General features: G+C 49.6%; 1 protein-coding gene across 3 annotated transcripts in view; it reads left to right on the top strand.

Moving 5' to 3' along the window:
* Positions 1–16281, top strand: part of KCTD19 (potassium channel tetramerization domain containing 19) — a 56234-nt gene that overhangs the window by 35403 nt on the left and 4550 nt on the right. For all 3 annotated transcript variants that reach the window (XM_044987767.1, XM_044987766.1, XM_044987764.1), the window contains exons 9-14: positions 5999–6141; positions 6960–7043; positions 8550–8658; positions 9943–10591; positions 11610–11690; positions 14310–14492. In XM_044987767.1, coding sequence (XP_044843702.1) covers positions 5999–6141; positions 6960–7043; positions 8550–8658; positions 9943–10591; positions 11610–11690; positions 14310–14492 — 1249 coding nt within the window. The remainder of the gene's footprint in view (positions 1–5998; positions 6142–6959; positions 7044–8549; positions 8659–9942; positions 10592–11609; positions 11691–14309; positions 14493–16281) is intronic.

The following is a 16281-nucleotide window of genomic DNA, read 5'->3' as shown; positions in this document are numbered from 1 at the left end:
CATGGGCCGAAACAGAAGAGGTGCAGATGCACAACGTCATTGAAGATGAAATCCTCTAGGAGGAGACAGGTATGCCCTTCGTCCGGTATGCCGGTACGATGAAGGTTGTGGGGGCGTTACGAGAGGGCTCTGTCCGCTAGATATAGATTGCGGACGCTCTGCAGATGTCGAAGGAGGGCAACCGTTGCTCTCCTTGCACAGAGAGTGGCTTCGGAAATAAGACCGGAAGGAAGATATCCTGGTGGATATAAAAGGCCAACACCTCCTTGGGGAGGCAGGTCGGACGTGGTAATAACTGCCCTTGTCCTTGAGGAACACAGTATCCCTTGGGCCTATTGTGAGAGTCTGAAGCTCGGAGACTCATGTGGCCGCAGGAAAGACTACAGGAAACTGCCTTGCAGGACAGTTATATCAATGAGCATGTTGATAAACGCTCCAAGCCCTGAGGAACCAGATGGAATGGAGCGGGATCTCGGCGGGAGAAACATTGCGCGTTTCGGAGCAGCATGAGAAACGCTTCCACTCTCGGATCAGTTTAGCCACGCAGAGTCCTGCTGTGAGGTGCAGGGATTACAAGACCGGGTGGTGAAGGTTGTCGTGATTCCGCGTCATGGGGTCTGTGCCAAGAGGGTTGCTACCGAGAGGTGTAGCAACATGGTGTGCCAGTGCTGCCCAGATTACACTGGAGCGAACCCGATCAGGGGCGCTCTGTCCCTGCGGAGTTCGAGCAGGACCTTGTGAACCAGCGGGGACAGTGGACAGCGTACGGCAGATGGCTGATCCATGGCCTCAGGAAAATCCTCCAAGACCGAGCCTGGGGAGAGGCCTTGGAACGAGGAGAATTTCTCTCCCTCTTTCCGTTCTCGCGAAAGCGAGGAGGGCTATGCGGGGGAAGACCCACTTCTGGAAAACGGAATAGATAAAGATGGGAGGAAACCACCACTTGTGAGACAGGAAGGATCTGCTGAGACGATCCGCCAGCTGAATCGCCTGGTACACAAGGCAGACTGCTCTCAGCTCTCGGACATTGATGTGTAAGGCCAGCTCTTGCGCTGACCGAAGGCCGTGAGTGCGAAACTACACCAGGTGCGCACCCAGCCGAGAGATGGGCTGTCTGTCACGAGGGACCCCGAGGGGTGAGTGAAACAGCATCCCCGGATACACCGGTCGAGGGAGCCTAGGCTGCTCGGTGGAAACGAGACGACCACGAGTATGCCATCTCTGCCCGGGTGGCACCCCCAGGTGAGCCACGATTGAAGTGAACAGAGGCAAAGCCTGGTATGTTTAGTTGCAAACGTGTAGACAGCCATGTGACTCAGGAAACCGAGGCAAGAGCGAGCCCAAGTTGGCGGGAAGGTCCGTAGACCTTGTACAATTGTTACCCTCGCCTGAAACCAAGGCTGAGGAAAGCAGGCTCTGGTGAGTCTGGAGTCCAGGACGGCCCCAATGAATTCCCTTCCCTATATGGGAATCAGAGTGGATTTTACTATTGATCATCAGGCCTAGACACAGGAAAAGGTTCGTGTCGATGCCCACATGACTGGTACTTTGGGCCCGGGGGTTCTTCGAATGAGCCACTCGTCTAGACGCGGAGAACGTGTATCAGACGGTGGCGAAGAAAGGTGGCGATTACAGCCATGCACCTTGAATACCCCTGGGCTGTATAGAGGCCAACATCCCAGGATGGGATGACGGTCGCCCTGGGTACCATGCGGAACTCATCTGCATCGTGACTTGTTGAGTTCCTGCAGGCCTAGGATAGGTCTGAGACCTCCCTTCGCTTAGGGGAATAGATTTCACCCTTAGGTACCTCCTGTATAGCTCCGATGAGGAGGAGCGTCCGCACCTCTTGCCAGAGGAATCGCTCGTGAGAGGGGTCCTTAGGAGGGGCGAGGATGGGTAGGCTTTTGCCCCATTGGTGGTCAGAAGGACCCTAATTCTGGCTCCTTTGGGGTGCGGATTGATGGCCACGACCGTGTAAGCCACGCCCGGTGGCCATGTCCTGACCTTGTCAAGGCGCAGGGTAAGAGCGGAGGTTGGGGACGGAAGCGTCGGCGCTGAATTACCAGCGTGTGCATGCCGAGAGAGAGAGAGAGCAAAGTGACCCTGCTGCCCTTTAGGTTCTGCAGCCTAGGGCCAGTGTTGTCAGAGAACAGGCCTGTGCCACTGAAGGGCAAGATCTGTATAGCGTGCCGCAGCTGCGAGGGAAGGCTCGATAACTGGAGTCCTGAAACGCGCCGCGTGGCAACACCCGAGGCCAGAGTCATGGCAGCGGAGTCAGCTGCGTCCAACGAGGCCTGGAGGGAAGCTCTCTCCAGCTCCGTCCTTTGCTGCAGGAGGGCATCGAACTCTTGACGGGAGTTCCGAAGAACCGACTCTGTAAATTTGCCCACCGCCACCCACAGTAGCGGATAAGCAGGGCTTGCTGGTTTGCTACACGAAGTTGCAGGGCCCCCTCCGGGTACATCTTATGGCCCAGTAAGACCACACGCCCAGCCTCTTTGGATCTAGGGGCTGGTCGCATTTCGATTAGAGGAGGGCCGGAGGGGTATGTTCCTGCCCCCGCCTCATCTGGGGAGGAGGAAGAAGAAAGGCCCGGGACAAGCGGGTCCTGTGTGGGCTCGAGCTCCTGGACGACCTCCTGATCCGGTGGGATCTGGGAGCCCGGTGCCGAACCGGGGGTTGCTCTGTACCTGTCGGACGGGGACGACTAATTGTCACCTCTGGCACCCAGAGCTCAGAGGGAACGGAGCGAGATGGGATCACCGGTACGCCTCTGGCGTGGTAGTACACCCACGGCGTCCAGAATGACCACTGATAGGTCTCCTCGAAGACTCTGGAGGGCACATCGGAAAACAGAGTGCTACGCATATGAAGTGTCCGCACAGGACGACACTGATGCGTGGCTGGATGGCCCTGGAGGAGCTGAAAGCTCTTGGTAGAGTCTCCGTCTGTAACTGACGTCGCTCGATGCGGCACCGGGGATCGGTACCGGTAGACAGACCGGTACCGAGAACGGGACCTGCCACCGAAGCTGTGCCGGGCGGTCGACCGAGGGCGGTGCCTGAGGCTTGATCGGAGCTGAGTGTCCCGGACCGGCGAACGGGATGCTGACTGGTGCCACGAGCACTACTGGTACCAACAGGGAGAACGGTGCCGAGACCTAGATCGGTGACGGGACCGAGAACATCTGCGGAACCGCGACCCTGAACGGTGCCGCTGTGCGGTGCCGAGGTAGGGTGGTCTGATCAAGGCAGGCTTGCCCATCGACTATGTAATCCCCACCGGCGGTGCCGGGGGTTGAGGCAGCATAGATGCTGTCGTTGCAATCAGCCCCCTCGCCGTGGACACTGTCTCCGGCGTGGAGGGAATAGTGAGCTCGACCATAGCTGGCACCCCGGATGCAGCTTCATAGTGAGCTCAACCACGGTCCATACCGGGGAGTGTTCCAGCACCGGACTCGACGGCTTTTGCCTGGCCGGAGTTAATGGTGCGGGCATTGTCGGTGCCGCGGTAGACATCGGTGCCGGGCGATCCGACGGAGCATAGCGCTCGGCTGCGGAGCAGGCGGCTCGGACGCAGCTTCAGGGCGAGCTCGACCACGGTCCGTACCGGGGAGCTTTCCGGCACTGGACTCGACGGCTCTTGCCTGGCCGGAGTTAATGGTGCGGACATTGACGGTGCCGCGGCAGACATCGGTGCCGGGCGGTCCCACTGAACATAGCGCTCGGCTGCGGAGCAGGCGGCTCGGACGCAGCTTCCTAGCGAGCTCGACCACGGTCCGTACCGGGGAGCTTACCAGCACCGGACTCGACGGCTCTTGCCTGGCCGGAGCTAACGGTGTGGATACTGTCGGTGCCGTGGCAGACATCGGTGCCGGGCGATCCGACTGAACATCGCGCTCGACTGCGGAGCAGGCGGCTTGGACGCAGCTTCCGGGCGAGCTCGACCACGGTGCGTACCGGGGAGCTTTCTGGCACCTGACTCGACGGCTCTTGCCTGGCCGGAGTTAACGGTGCGGATATTGTCGGTGCCGCGGCCGACATTGGTGCCGGGTGATCCGACGGAGCATAGCGCTCGGCTGCGGAGCAGGCGGCTCGGACGCAGCTTCAGAGCGAGCTCGACCACGGTCCGTACCGGGGAGCTTTCCAGCACCGGACTCGACGGCTCTTGCCTGGCCGGAGTGAAAGGTGCCGATATTGTCGGTGCCGCGGCAGACATTGGTGCCGGGCGATCCGACTGAGCATAGCGCTCGGCTGCGGAGCAGGCGGCTCGGACGCAGCTTCCGGGCGAGCTCGACCACGGTGCGTACCGGGGAGCTTTCCAGCACCGGACTCGACGGCTCTTGCCTGGCCGGAGTAACTCTTCATCCTCCAGGAGAGAGGTCCATGCCGAGGGTACGTCGGAGTCAGCGACGGTGGTGCCAGGAGGCCTTGGCGGCACCGGCGGTCCGGTGCCGAGGGAGCGCGCCGTGAAAACTAACTAGCGCTCGGCGCTGAGAGCGGAGGAGCAAGAGCTGCCTCCCTCAGGAGCTGTTTAAAACGAAAGCCCCGCTCCCCTTTGTTCACTGATTAAGGGCCTCACAAATGCGGCACTTATCTGTGAGGTAAGATCCCTCGAGGCACTTAGGAGAAGATCTCTTGTCGGCAGCGGCTTGTGGCCGGCCGAGCATTAGAAAACCCTGTGGACCGGGCATCGGACCCGGCCCCGGGTGAGGGGAAGGGGATAAACCCCAACCCCTGTAAAATAAATACACTCTACTATTCTACAAACAAACAGAGTTAACTACAACTATAAACAGAACGAGAGAAAACTACGAGTAGCTAGGGAAGTGGAGGTCAGCTGAGCTGTGCTCCACTGTTCCAACGGCCGTCACGGGCGGAAAGAAGGAACTGAGGAGCGGACGGGCCGGCTGGGGTATATATCCTGTGCTATAGCGGCGCCACTCCAGGGGGCGCCCAGCCGGCCCGCCGGAGTTGCTAGGGTAAAAATCTTCTGAAGAGCCGTGCACGCGCAGCGCGCACACCTAACTGGAATGCATAGGAGCAATCACTCGAAGAAGAAGTCTAGATATACTGCAGAAGTAACAAGCTTCGCCTGGGAAGGGACTGTCCCATGATATAAATCAGTGGTCCCCAAACCATGGAGTGTGCCCCTCTAGGGCATGGAGAAATGTTTTGGGGGGCACATGGTGGGACCCGGGCCAGCCACCGGGGGGTGGGGTGGGAAGGGAGTGCCACCAAGCCCAGCTCAGGCCTCAGCTCAGTTCCAGCCACAGCGCCTCTTCACCCCCAGCCGCACCTCCACTCCACCCCCAGGCCAGCTTTGGCCCCAGCCACAGCGCCACTCCGACCCCAGCCACACCTCCACTCCACCCCCCTGCTCCATCTCCAGCCCAACTCTGTCCTTATTCCCTCCCCCAGCCACACCTCCAGTCCACCCCGTGGCCAGCTCCGGCCCCAGCCGCAGCTCCACTCCGACCCCAGCCACACCTCCACTCCACCCCCTGCTCCATCTCCAGCCCAACTCTGTCCTTATTCCCTCCCCCAGCTGCACCTCCAGTCCACCCCATGGCCAGCTCCGGCCCCAACCACAGCTCCACTCCGACCCCAGCCACACCTCCACTCCACCCCCTGCTCCATCTCCAGCCCAACTCTGCCCTTATTCCCTCTCCCCGACCAGGCTAGCTCTGCCATCAGCCCAAGCTCCTCTACTGAGCCAACTGTGCAGTAATGGAGGAGGGGGCACAGACGGATTCCAGTACTGGCAAGAGTGGGCATGACAGGAAAAGTTTGGGCACCACTGATATAAATGAACCCTGTCGGCAAGAGAAGTAGCATCATGCGCCAACAACTTGCTCTACATTCAGCTACATTCAACCTTCCCTGGCTAGAAGGAGAGCTGCTTTGATATGTGATTTGGAGGGACATGGTGGGAAGAAGACAGGTCTTAAAGTAACTCTGACTGCCTAAGGTACGGTATATATTTATTTCTCCAGTGTCCAGAGCTCCTGTCAAACTGCAAAAAAGTTTATTGGATTACATATGGTCAGAGTCTCCTAATCCATGGAGATGGGCAAATATTTCGACACATTCTCAACTTCCTTAGACTTGGCAAGCTGTTTTTACCATCTGAATTTAAGTAAGAAAAGAGACATCATGATTTTATTAGTCTTATTCCAGATACCTATAGGAAAAAAGGTATTAATCTTTTATTCAACCTATAGGTTTTCTGATGTACATGGTGATTAAAGTATGAAAGAAAGATTTTTAGTTCCAGTAGTATTTATTATCAAATTCATGCAGCAACATTAGTGTGAAAAAATTAGCATAAGGCTTTGTGAATTTAAAGAAAACCTGAGCAAATAAATTGTAGCCAATAATTTATTCATCAAATTTAGCTTCTTTTTTCTGTGTGCAAATTGACTGCAAGCAGGTTATGGTTTACTTAAACGCGTTTGTTGTTCAAAATTATTTGCTGTATGATTTCTACAAATAAATCTTGCTCTGCTGAGTGTTCACAAGCAGTTTGTTGTCAGTGTTAGGTTATTCAAAGTGTGAACTGTTTCTCAAAAGAGTTCACTTATTTTGGATATCTGGAATGAAATTCTGGTTCAACTGAAGTCAATGGAAGCTTTGCCTTGACTTCAGTGGAGCCACAATTTCACCTTTCATTGTTTGGGTTTCCAACTTGAGATACCTATATGTCAGCCAAAAAACAAGGCACCCAAAATTTGTAAACACGTTTGAAAGTTTTGGCCTCTATTTTTTCCATGTGTGAAAATGGTATTGCATCAGTAGCAAAATAAAAAATGACTCAAGTTAGGGAGAGTGCATTTTGCACCATCACTTTGCATTGTTGATTACAGATGATTTAAAAAATTGACTAGTATTTAGAAAAGATAATCTGAATGTATTTGAGAGAATTACTGTACAGTTAAGTTTATTTACAATTTACAGAGAATGGTCTCTATTTTGTCAAGAAGCAGAGGAGTACAGAATTCCTTCTCTTTTTGAAGCACTTTATCAGTGTGATGGATACAGGTAAAGAAGATGCTTGTCTATTTTCTGTAGTTTCATAGGCTTATAGATTCCAAGGCCATAAGGGACCATTGTGATCATCTAGTGTGACTTCCTGTATAACACAGGACATAGAACTTACCCCCAAATAATTCCTTTTGAACTAGAACATGTTTTTAAAAATAAAAAATCAAATCAAATCTTGATTTAAAATTTTCCAGGGATGGAGAATCCACCATGATGTTTAGTAAATTGTCCTAATGATTAATTACCTTCACTTTAAAAAGTACACCTTATTTCCAGTCTGAATACGTCTAACTTCAGCTTCCAGCTGTTGGATCATATTATACCTTGCCCTGCTAGATTGAAGAGCCAAACATTTGTTCCCCATGTAGATATTTAGACATTGTGATCAAGTCACCCTTTAACCTTCTCTTTGTTAAAATAAATAGATTGAGCTCCTCGATTCTATCACAAGGCAGGTTTTCCAATCCTTTAATCATTCTCCTGGCTCTTCTCTGAACCCTCACCAAATTTATCAACATCCCTCTTGAATTGTGGACACCAGAACTGGACACAGGATACCAGCAGTGGTTGCACCAGTGCCAAATATAGAGGCAAAATAACATCTTCACTCCTACTCGAGATACCCTGAGATTACGTATCCAAGAATCATATTAGCCTTTTTGGCCACAGCATCACACTGGGAGCTCATATTCAGTTGATTATCCACCTTCCCTTCTCCCAATCTTTTTCAGTCCCCCATCCTGTAAGTATGGCCTGTATTCTTTATTCCTAGATGTATACATTTACATTTACCCATATTAAAACACATATTGTTTGCTTGAGTTCAGTTTACCAAGGGATCCAGATCACTCTGCATCAGGGGCCTGTCCTCTTCATTATTTACCATTCCCCCAATTTTTGTATCATCTGCAAACTTTATCAGTGATGATTTTATGGTTTTTTTCAGGTCATTGATAAATATGTTAAATAGTGTAGGGCCTGGAACTAGTCCCTGCAGGATCCCATTAGAAACAGACCAGCTCAGTGACAATTCCCTGTTTACAATTACATTTTGAGAACTATCAGTTAGTCAGTTTTTAATCCAGTTAATGTGTGCCATGTTAATTTTGTATTGTTCTAGTTTTTAAAATCAAAATGTCATGCAATATTAAGTCAAATGCCTTACGGAAGTCTAAGTATATTACATCAACACTATTACCTTTATCAACCAAATATGTAATCTCATCCAAAAAAAGATATCAAGTTAGTTTGACAGGATCTATTTTAGAATAACCTATGTCAATTGGCATTAATTATATAGTCCACCTTTAATTCTTTATTAATCAAGTCCCATATCAGCCACTTCATTATCTTGGCTAATAATTCCCCAATAATTAAAATTAATATAAAACTAATTTTAACATCCATCAGAATGCACACACAACCCAACAACCCTAGGCTGTCCCTGGAAAAAAATTCAAAGGTTCACAAATGTAGGAAAACTGAAAAATATTCATTTTGCAGATTGTGGGTCAAAAAACATGAAACTTACGATGAAGCTTCTTTTCCATTTAGAAGATTAAATATTGTGACTTGGGATAAGGAGCGTGAGTTCAGCAAAGACCCAAAAGAAGTAAGATTTTTTTCAGAAATAGAACAATAAGTTTTAAAAAACAGTTCAAACCTGAATGTTTAAATTGTCCAGTTGCAGCGTGGGACAAGTTGTCTTAACTTATTACAAAATTATCAACAAAAATGAAAGTCCTGAAACTTCTACGTGAAGAGGAAATCTTTATTTGAAAAGTGCAGTAATTTCTGAGAATCTACTCACATCAAGGTGCCAGTAGCAGTTCACAAAAAATACTGACATTTCTTTTATAGAACCAGGGGGGCTAGAACAATTTGTATAGTGGGGGAGCTGAGAGCCATTGAACCAAACTGTAAACCCTGTATATGATGGAAACCGCTTCAAGCCAGGGGGTGTGGCAGAACCCGCAACCTCTCGAGTTCCAGCACCTATGTATAGAACCACAGGTTTTTGAGCGTCAAGAGATACAGATTCAGGGTAAAACAGCCAGAGGTATTTTCTTTAAATATTACAGAAATGTGAGAGGGTTCCTTCTATAACAGGAGAAAGAAAATCTCAGTCATTTGCAACTAATTATTGCAGTTGAGCTTGTTTGGATAGTTTTTCAGTGATCAGGTGTGTTTAGCGTCTGTGTCGTTGCCATTTCGAGTTCCCAGAGCAATTCGTGCTTCTTTTCTGGAGTAAACGTGCCTGAGCAAGGCCTGTCCAGTTTGCCCCAGGGAAGGTCACTCCCTGTCTCAGTGTTGGGTTTTTAGTCTGGACCATTATGAACAGGCACACATCAGGCAGAGGGGATTTGAACCTGGGTTTCCCATCTCCTGGGTGAGTGCTCTAACTACTGAGCGTAAGGGTGGCACTTCCTCCACCTGTGTCTGTTTTATGTAGGGTTGGCATGCTCTGAGCATGCCTGCTGGATTGAGCCCCACAGGTGAGATAGGCAGGGGGACATCTCGTTGGGGAATTCCACTGAGCCTTTGGCATGAGCTGCATGAGCTGCCTAAAGTGGCAGTTAGACACCCACATCCCTTGTGGGTCTAGCCCACAATGTCTAAGTACCTCTGTGGGCGTAGCCCCATGTGGTTAGAGCTTCGGCATCATGGGCAAGGTTCAGTGTGCGGCCCCTGAAAGGTCTAGATGGACAGGTGCTCAGAATGACCAGTTCTCAGCTCCTGCTGCCTTACAAGTTTATGCCAATACAACTTAGACCACAAAATGGCCCTGCTTATGCAGTGCTAAAATACAAGTGATCAGGTAAGGCACAATTTACCTTTCATTGGGACCAATAAAAAGAGTCATTTAAAAAGAACCGCTTTTCACTGCATTTTTTAGGACCATTCCTACACTGCTGTGGATTTCAGTAACTGGTGTGTTAATACCTGGAGTAAAATCAAAGACGTGCAGGATAGCAAAGGAGAGAATGAGAAGTATACCAGAATGATTTCACAGAGCAGAGGGACAAAACGAAGGAATAAACCTGGAGGATATCATCAGTCTACAGACTTCGGGGGAAATTCCAGCTACTGTAAACATTCAGCAAGCCCTCCAAGGAAGAAAGGGGAAAGAGGGAATTTAGCAAAAAAATCAGAAAATAGAAACTCAGCCACTCCCATTCAGAAATTGATTTCCCTGGTAAAGGAATGGGACATGGTGAACTCCAAAAGATGTGAATGCCAGCATGTGACGATATCCAACAGTAACCCAGCAGATAATGTACCTTGTCATAAAACACTTGAAAATGGGGGTGACATCAAAGATCCTGCTGGCAGGTCTCCTGGGAAAATAAGTCAGACAGTTCAGGAAAATGACCAGACTATTCAAGCTGCTGAAGAGAAACATTCGGCGCAACACACATTCAAACAGAATTTGCCAGTTACCCTAACTGCTGAACAACACAGATTCAGCACCATAAGGGAGACTTACCCAATGGGAAAAACTGCAGCATTCAAAGAGTGGAGAGGCCAGGAGCAAACAGAAAAAGGTAAGTGTCGTGCTCATTGCTTTCACAATGGCAGGAGAAATTAACTAGTAAACGTGATACTTAAACAAACTAGAAACATCTCGTGATACTGATTAAGACTAAAGAAATGTCAGGCTGAAAGACTCTCACCTCTTCCTCTTGCTCTCCCACAAACCAGAGGGGTCCCCACTGCAGCTAGAGGCAAGCACCTGAATGACTCAATTCACCCCTGTACACTGCTATGCCACTTGAGCGCCACTTCAGCTTCCAAACTAGGGGAGATGTACACGTAAAACGCTGCACCAGTGCAGCTGTGCTGCAGTAGCACTAACTCCGCCGACAGGAGGGCTTCTCCCATCAGCGGAGTTACTCCACTTCCCTGAGAGGCAGGAGCTCTGTTGATGGAAGAAGCCCTCCCATTGGCATAGTGCTGTCTACACTGGGGCTTAGGTTGGTTTAACTGCATTGCTCAGCGGTGTGGATTTTTCACACTCCTGAGTGACATAGTTCTACCAACCTAATTACCTAGTGCAGACCTGGCCTAGGGCTTGAGTGCGACCAAAGTGGTGCACGCTCCTTGTGCAGACCCACAACGTGTAACCTAATGCAGATCGCTCATACGGGGTACGATGGTGGTGAAGAGCAAATTTCCTTTTCCTTCAGAAAAGCTTTCTAGATTCCCCAGTATGTATTAATGATGATTTATTTGTATTACTTTATCGTGTGCCAGCTTTGAAAATGAAAGCCCTTTCTGCAGGGATATGAGCATCAAAGCGCCTGATGTCGCACTGCTCAGCCCCTGCTGCAATACGTTGTGCACCCTGGATTTCTCAGCACCTTGCAGGAGTGGAGGCCTGAGCCTGCAGTTCAGAAGCCTGGGGAGACAATAATGAATGTGTCTAGGGAACTGCAACATGGGAGGATGCACCTGGGCAGCAAGATGTAAAAAAGATTTGAGAAGAATCGGAGATTGAAAGGAAGGAGCTGTGCCAAAAAGACCCGATTTCTTATTTGTGTCACGATTTCCCCTCTCTAACAGATCCTCAGCCAACCCTTCCCTGGCTAAAGCAGCTTGAAACTGGCATGTTCGGCATGGGGATGAGCAGTAGCACTTGCCCAGGTACCATGTAACTACTTTCAAATGATTATTATTTATTGAGGGCTGTCAATCAGTGTACACACCGCTGTGCAAAGCACAGAGAAAGACATAGGTCCCTGCCCCAGGAGCTTAATATAAGACCCAATGCTGCAAGTCATTGCCCACCGCCCAGATTCACAAAGGGACGTAGGCATTGGGATGCTGAGCGTCACAATGCCTAGAAAAATCACACAACACTGGAATCCACAAAGCCTGAGTTCAGTACCCAGGCTCCCTATACAGCAGGGATGGGCAAACTTTTTGGCCCGAGGGCCACATTGGGGTGAGAAACTGTATGGAGGGCTGGGTAGGGAAGGCTGTGCCTCCCCAAACAGCCTGGCCCCTGCCCCATCTGACTCCTCCCACCTCCCGGCCCCTGACTGCCCCCATCAAAAACCCCCATCCATCCACCCCCCCCCGTTCCTTGTCCCCTGACTGCCCCCTTCTGGAACCCCCAGCCCTAACCGCCCCCTGGAACCCCACCCGCTATCTAACCCCCCTGTTCCACCCCCTTCCCCCCCAGAACCTCTGCCCTATCCAACTGCCCCCTGTTCCCCATCCCCTGACCGCCCCCCGCAGAACCTCCGCCCCATCCAACCACCCCCTGTGGGATTGCCACCCGATGTGCTGAGACTACCTCTGAGCCTGTTTTCCCCGCCAGCTTGGGCCTCCAGAGCCCTGCCTGGTTGTGCCAGACACGCCAGCCTGCAACCAACACAGACCCAGGTCTGACCCATGTCCCCCACAAGCTGCAGGCTTAACTGAAAACAGCTCAAGAAGTGTTCCCGTCTCCAGCACTCAGACACCCAGCTCCCAATGGGGTCCAGCCCCCAAATAAATCCAGTTTACCCTGCATAAAGCTTGTACAGGGTAAACTCATCCATTGTCCGCCCTCTCTAACAGAGAGAGAGAGAGGCACAGCTCTTTGTCCCCCCACCACCCAGGTATTAATACAGACTCTGGGTTAATTAATAAGTAAAAAGTGATTTTATTAAATGCAAAAAGTCGGATTTAAGTGGTTCCAAGTAATAACAGACAGAACAAAGTGAATTACCAAGTAAAATAAAATAAAACATGAAAGTCTAAGCCTAGTACAGTAAGAAAACTGAATCCAGATAAACTCCCACCCTCAGAGATGTTTCAATAAGTTTCTATCACAGACTGGAGCCTTCCTAGGCTGGGCACAATCCTTCCCCCGGTAAAGCCCTTGTTCCAGCTCAGGTGGTAACTAGGGGATTTCTCATGACTGCAGCCCCCTTTGTTCTGTTTCACCCCCTTATATGGCTTTGGCACAAGGCAGGAATCCTTTGTCCCTCTCTGGGTTCCCACTCCTCCTTCGAAATGGAAAAGCACCAGGTTAAAGATGGATTCCAGTTCAGGTGACATGATCACATGGCACTGCAAGACTTCACTTGCAGGGCTGGCTCCAGCTTTTATACCACCTCAAGCAGCAAAGCGAAAAAAAAAAAATAAAGCCGCGATCAGCGGCAGTTCAGCAGCAGCTCCACCGCCGCCACTTCATTCTTCGGCGGCAATTCGTCGGCGGGTCCTTCCCTCCGAGAGGGACTGAGGGACCCGCCGCTGAATTGCTGCTGAAGAACCGGACGTGCCGCCCCTTTCAATTGGCCGCCCCAAGCACCTGCTTCCTTCGCTGGTGCCTGGAGCCGGCCCTGCCCACTTGCCAGCACACACGTATACAGGAAGACTTACAAGTAAACAGAGCCATCTGCAGTCAATTGTCCTGGTTAATGGGAGCCATCAACATTCCAAGCCACCATTAATGGACCATACTTTGCATAATTACAATAGGACCTGAGTTATATTTCATATTTCTAGTTTAAGATACAAGAATGAGATATATATACAAATAGGACGAATACACTCAGTAGATTATAAGCTTTGTAATGGTACCTTACAAGAGACCTTTTGCACGATGCATATTCCAGTTACATTATATTCACACTCATTAGTATATTTTCATAAAATCATATAGAGTGCAACGTCACAGCCTGATCAAGTAGGCATGCTCAGAAACTGAGTGCACAAAAGAGCTGGGGAGGAAAGAAGCAGGAGCAGAGAAGATGATTTTGGTGACAGCACTTTGGTAGCATGATGTAACAACAGCAAGTTGTGCTGGGGAATTGTTCATAGTGAGCCAAAGAAAGCTGAATTTATCGCTATTGATTTCAATAGACTTGCAATCGGGAAGAATTTGGCCCAGCAAAATTAGTTCACGGATAATAATTTCCCTGCTTCTCCTCCATTACAGACACTGGGCAATACTGATCTCAGTTACAGAGGTGTAAATCCAGAGTAACTCCGCTAAAGTCACTAGTTACCTGTGTCACTGAAAAAAGAATCTGGTTTCCTGTGCTTAAAAACACTTACCCATCCTCCTATCTGAGACAGTTGGAAGCTCAGTAACATATTATTGTCTCCAGAAAGAAATGGGACCAATTACTTTAATAACACTCAATGACTCCTCTGTGCAAACCCTAACGTTCTGTGCTCCTCATTTTCTGTTAAAAGGTGCTAATCCTATTACAAGTTTTGCTGAATAGGATTATATTGGCTGAAAATCCACATATTTTTTATCCCCAGAAACACCCGTCAATGACCAAACCAACACGGTAACCCAAGAATTTAATAATGTAGGATTCATCCTTAAAGTCGAACATCCTCCAGTTGTAGGCAGTGACGGCTCTTGCACTTGGCATGAAGAGAGTGTTGTTTACAGTGCTGGCATCAAACCGGCTAATGCAAACAGTCAACCAGTGGCTAGAGGTACAGTAACGTTGAAAAGAACTGGAAATCTGGCAGCTTATTTAGCGTTTCAATGGTGCCACACGGCTTTTTGGGGGAAAACAAATGCCTCTGATACCATTTCCTGGTCTATAGTATGAGGAGCTAAGTACCAAACTTCTTGGTAGCACTTTTATAACTATTCTTGTGTAGTGTTTGCGCTGGCGTGAAGGCCAACAAGTTTATATCATTAGTAGAGCGAAGACGAGATGAGATGACAGTAGATATATCATAAATATCATAAATCCCTAACAAACTATAGACGTGTGTAGTCACAGTTGGTTAGAATCAATCAGTCCTAGCACTTACAGTACACCCCGAGTCGTAACTGACTGTTCCCCAAAGGGCAAGTGTGACAGGTTCCCCGCGGGGTGCCACCTGGAACTGGGGTACCACTGAGCCCTCTCACTTACCAGCCTGTGCTCCCTCTCACACTGTGCTGGTGTGACAAGCTGGAGACCCCGTCCGGTCCTACGCTCCCACCAGCATCCACCCAGCTGCAGTTACATGCAGGCTCCAACCAGCTACTGCATGAGCCAGCAATGGAGAGGCGACAGCCAAGAGAACACCCAGCTCCCCGCTGAGTATAAACCCAATTTTATACCGTGTCGCACTGCACAGGGATCTGTACAATGCAAGCTCGTAAGTGGGTCGCCTCTCCCTCAATATGTTAACCAAGCTGAGATTCCCCCCAGACACTTCACTGAAAGGCACGCTGGTTTCGATAAAGCAAAAAACAAGTTTATTAACTACAAAAATAGATTTTAAGTGATAGCAAACAGATCAAAACAGATTACCTAGAAATAAACAAAATTGCAAACTAAGCCTAAGAGACTAGAACGATTGGATATGAATGAGCAATTTCTCACCCTGGCTGATGATACAAGCAGTTCACCAGGTTTCCATACACAGGCTAGAAATCCTTTTAGCCCAGGACCAGCACTTCCCCCAGTTCAGTCTTTGTGCCTCAGGTGTTTCCAGGAGTTCTCTTGTGTGGAGAGTGAGGCCACTAGATGATGTCACTCCCCACCTTATATAGCATTAACATATGGCAGGAACCCTTCGTTACAAAAAACAGTTCCCAGCCCAGTTTGTGGAAAAATACAGGCACCCAGAATGATCAGTACCATGTGGGCTGGTCACATGCCCTTGCTGAGACATAGCAGCCATAACTTATAGGCTGGCTGAAACCTTTACAGGAAGACGAAACTTTTCCACAGCCCATTGGCTTTGCTGATGAGTCATCAGCACTGTCTAGCTTCATCATTGAAAGGCTGGCTGTGGGTGTCGCCAGAGTAAGCACATTTGCAATACAGCTCCATAGTCAATCTTCATAACTTCAGATACAAAAATGATACATACTCAGCAACTCATACCTTTTCCAATGACACCTTCCGTGACCCAGCTTGTACAAAAGGCATCATCATTATTCCATAATCATAGCATAAGTAAGGTGCTGGCCAGATTGCCGCTGCAATGTGCTCTTTGTGCCTTGCGAGGAGTCCAGCGGGGCCAGCTCTGGGGCCAGGGCTACACACACGCACCCACGTGTCCCTGATAGGACACCAGGTATGTGTACACCCACCCAGCTGCTTGCCTTGCTGTGGATGCTGTTGTACTAGCGCAACCCTGTATCAGGCCGAGGTAAATGGGTGGTTTGGCAATTCAGTACCTAGTGCAAAACGTTCGTTAGAGACGCTCTGCTGTGACAGAAGCTTTACTGCTTGACACGTACTGAAGCTGTTTGCTAGCTAATCACAGTGGCCTTTTC

This window comes from Mauremys mutica, chromosome 14 (assembly GCF_020497125.1).
Source record: "Mauremys mutica isolate MM-2020 ecotype Southern chromosome 14, ASM2049712v1, whole genome shotgun sequence".
In the NCBI taxonomy this organism is placed as follows: domain Eukaryota; kingdom Metazoa; phylum Chordata; order Testudines; family Geoemydidae; genus Mauremys; species Mauremys mutica.
Note: the sequence above shows the minus strand (reverse complement) of the source record. Positions and strands in the feature narration are given on the sequence as shown.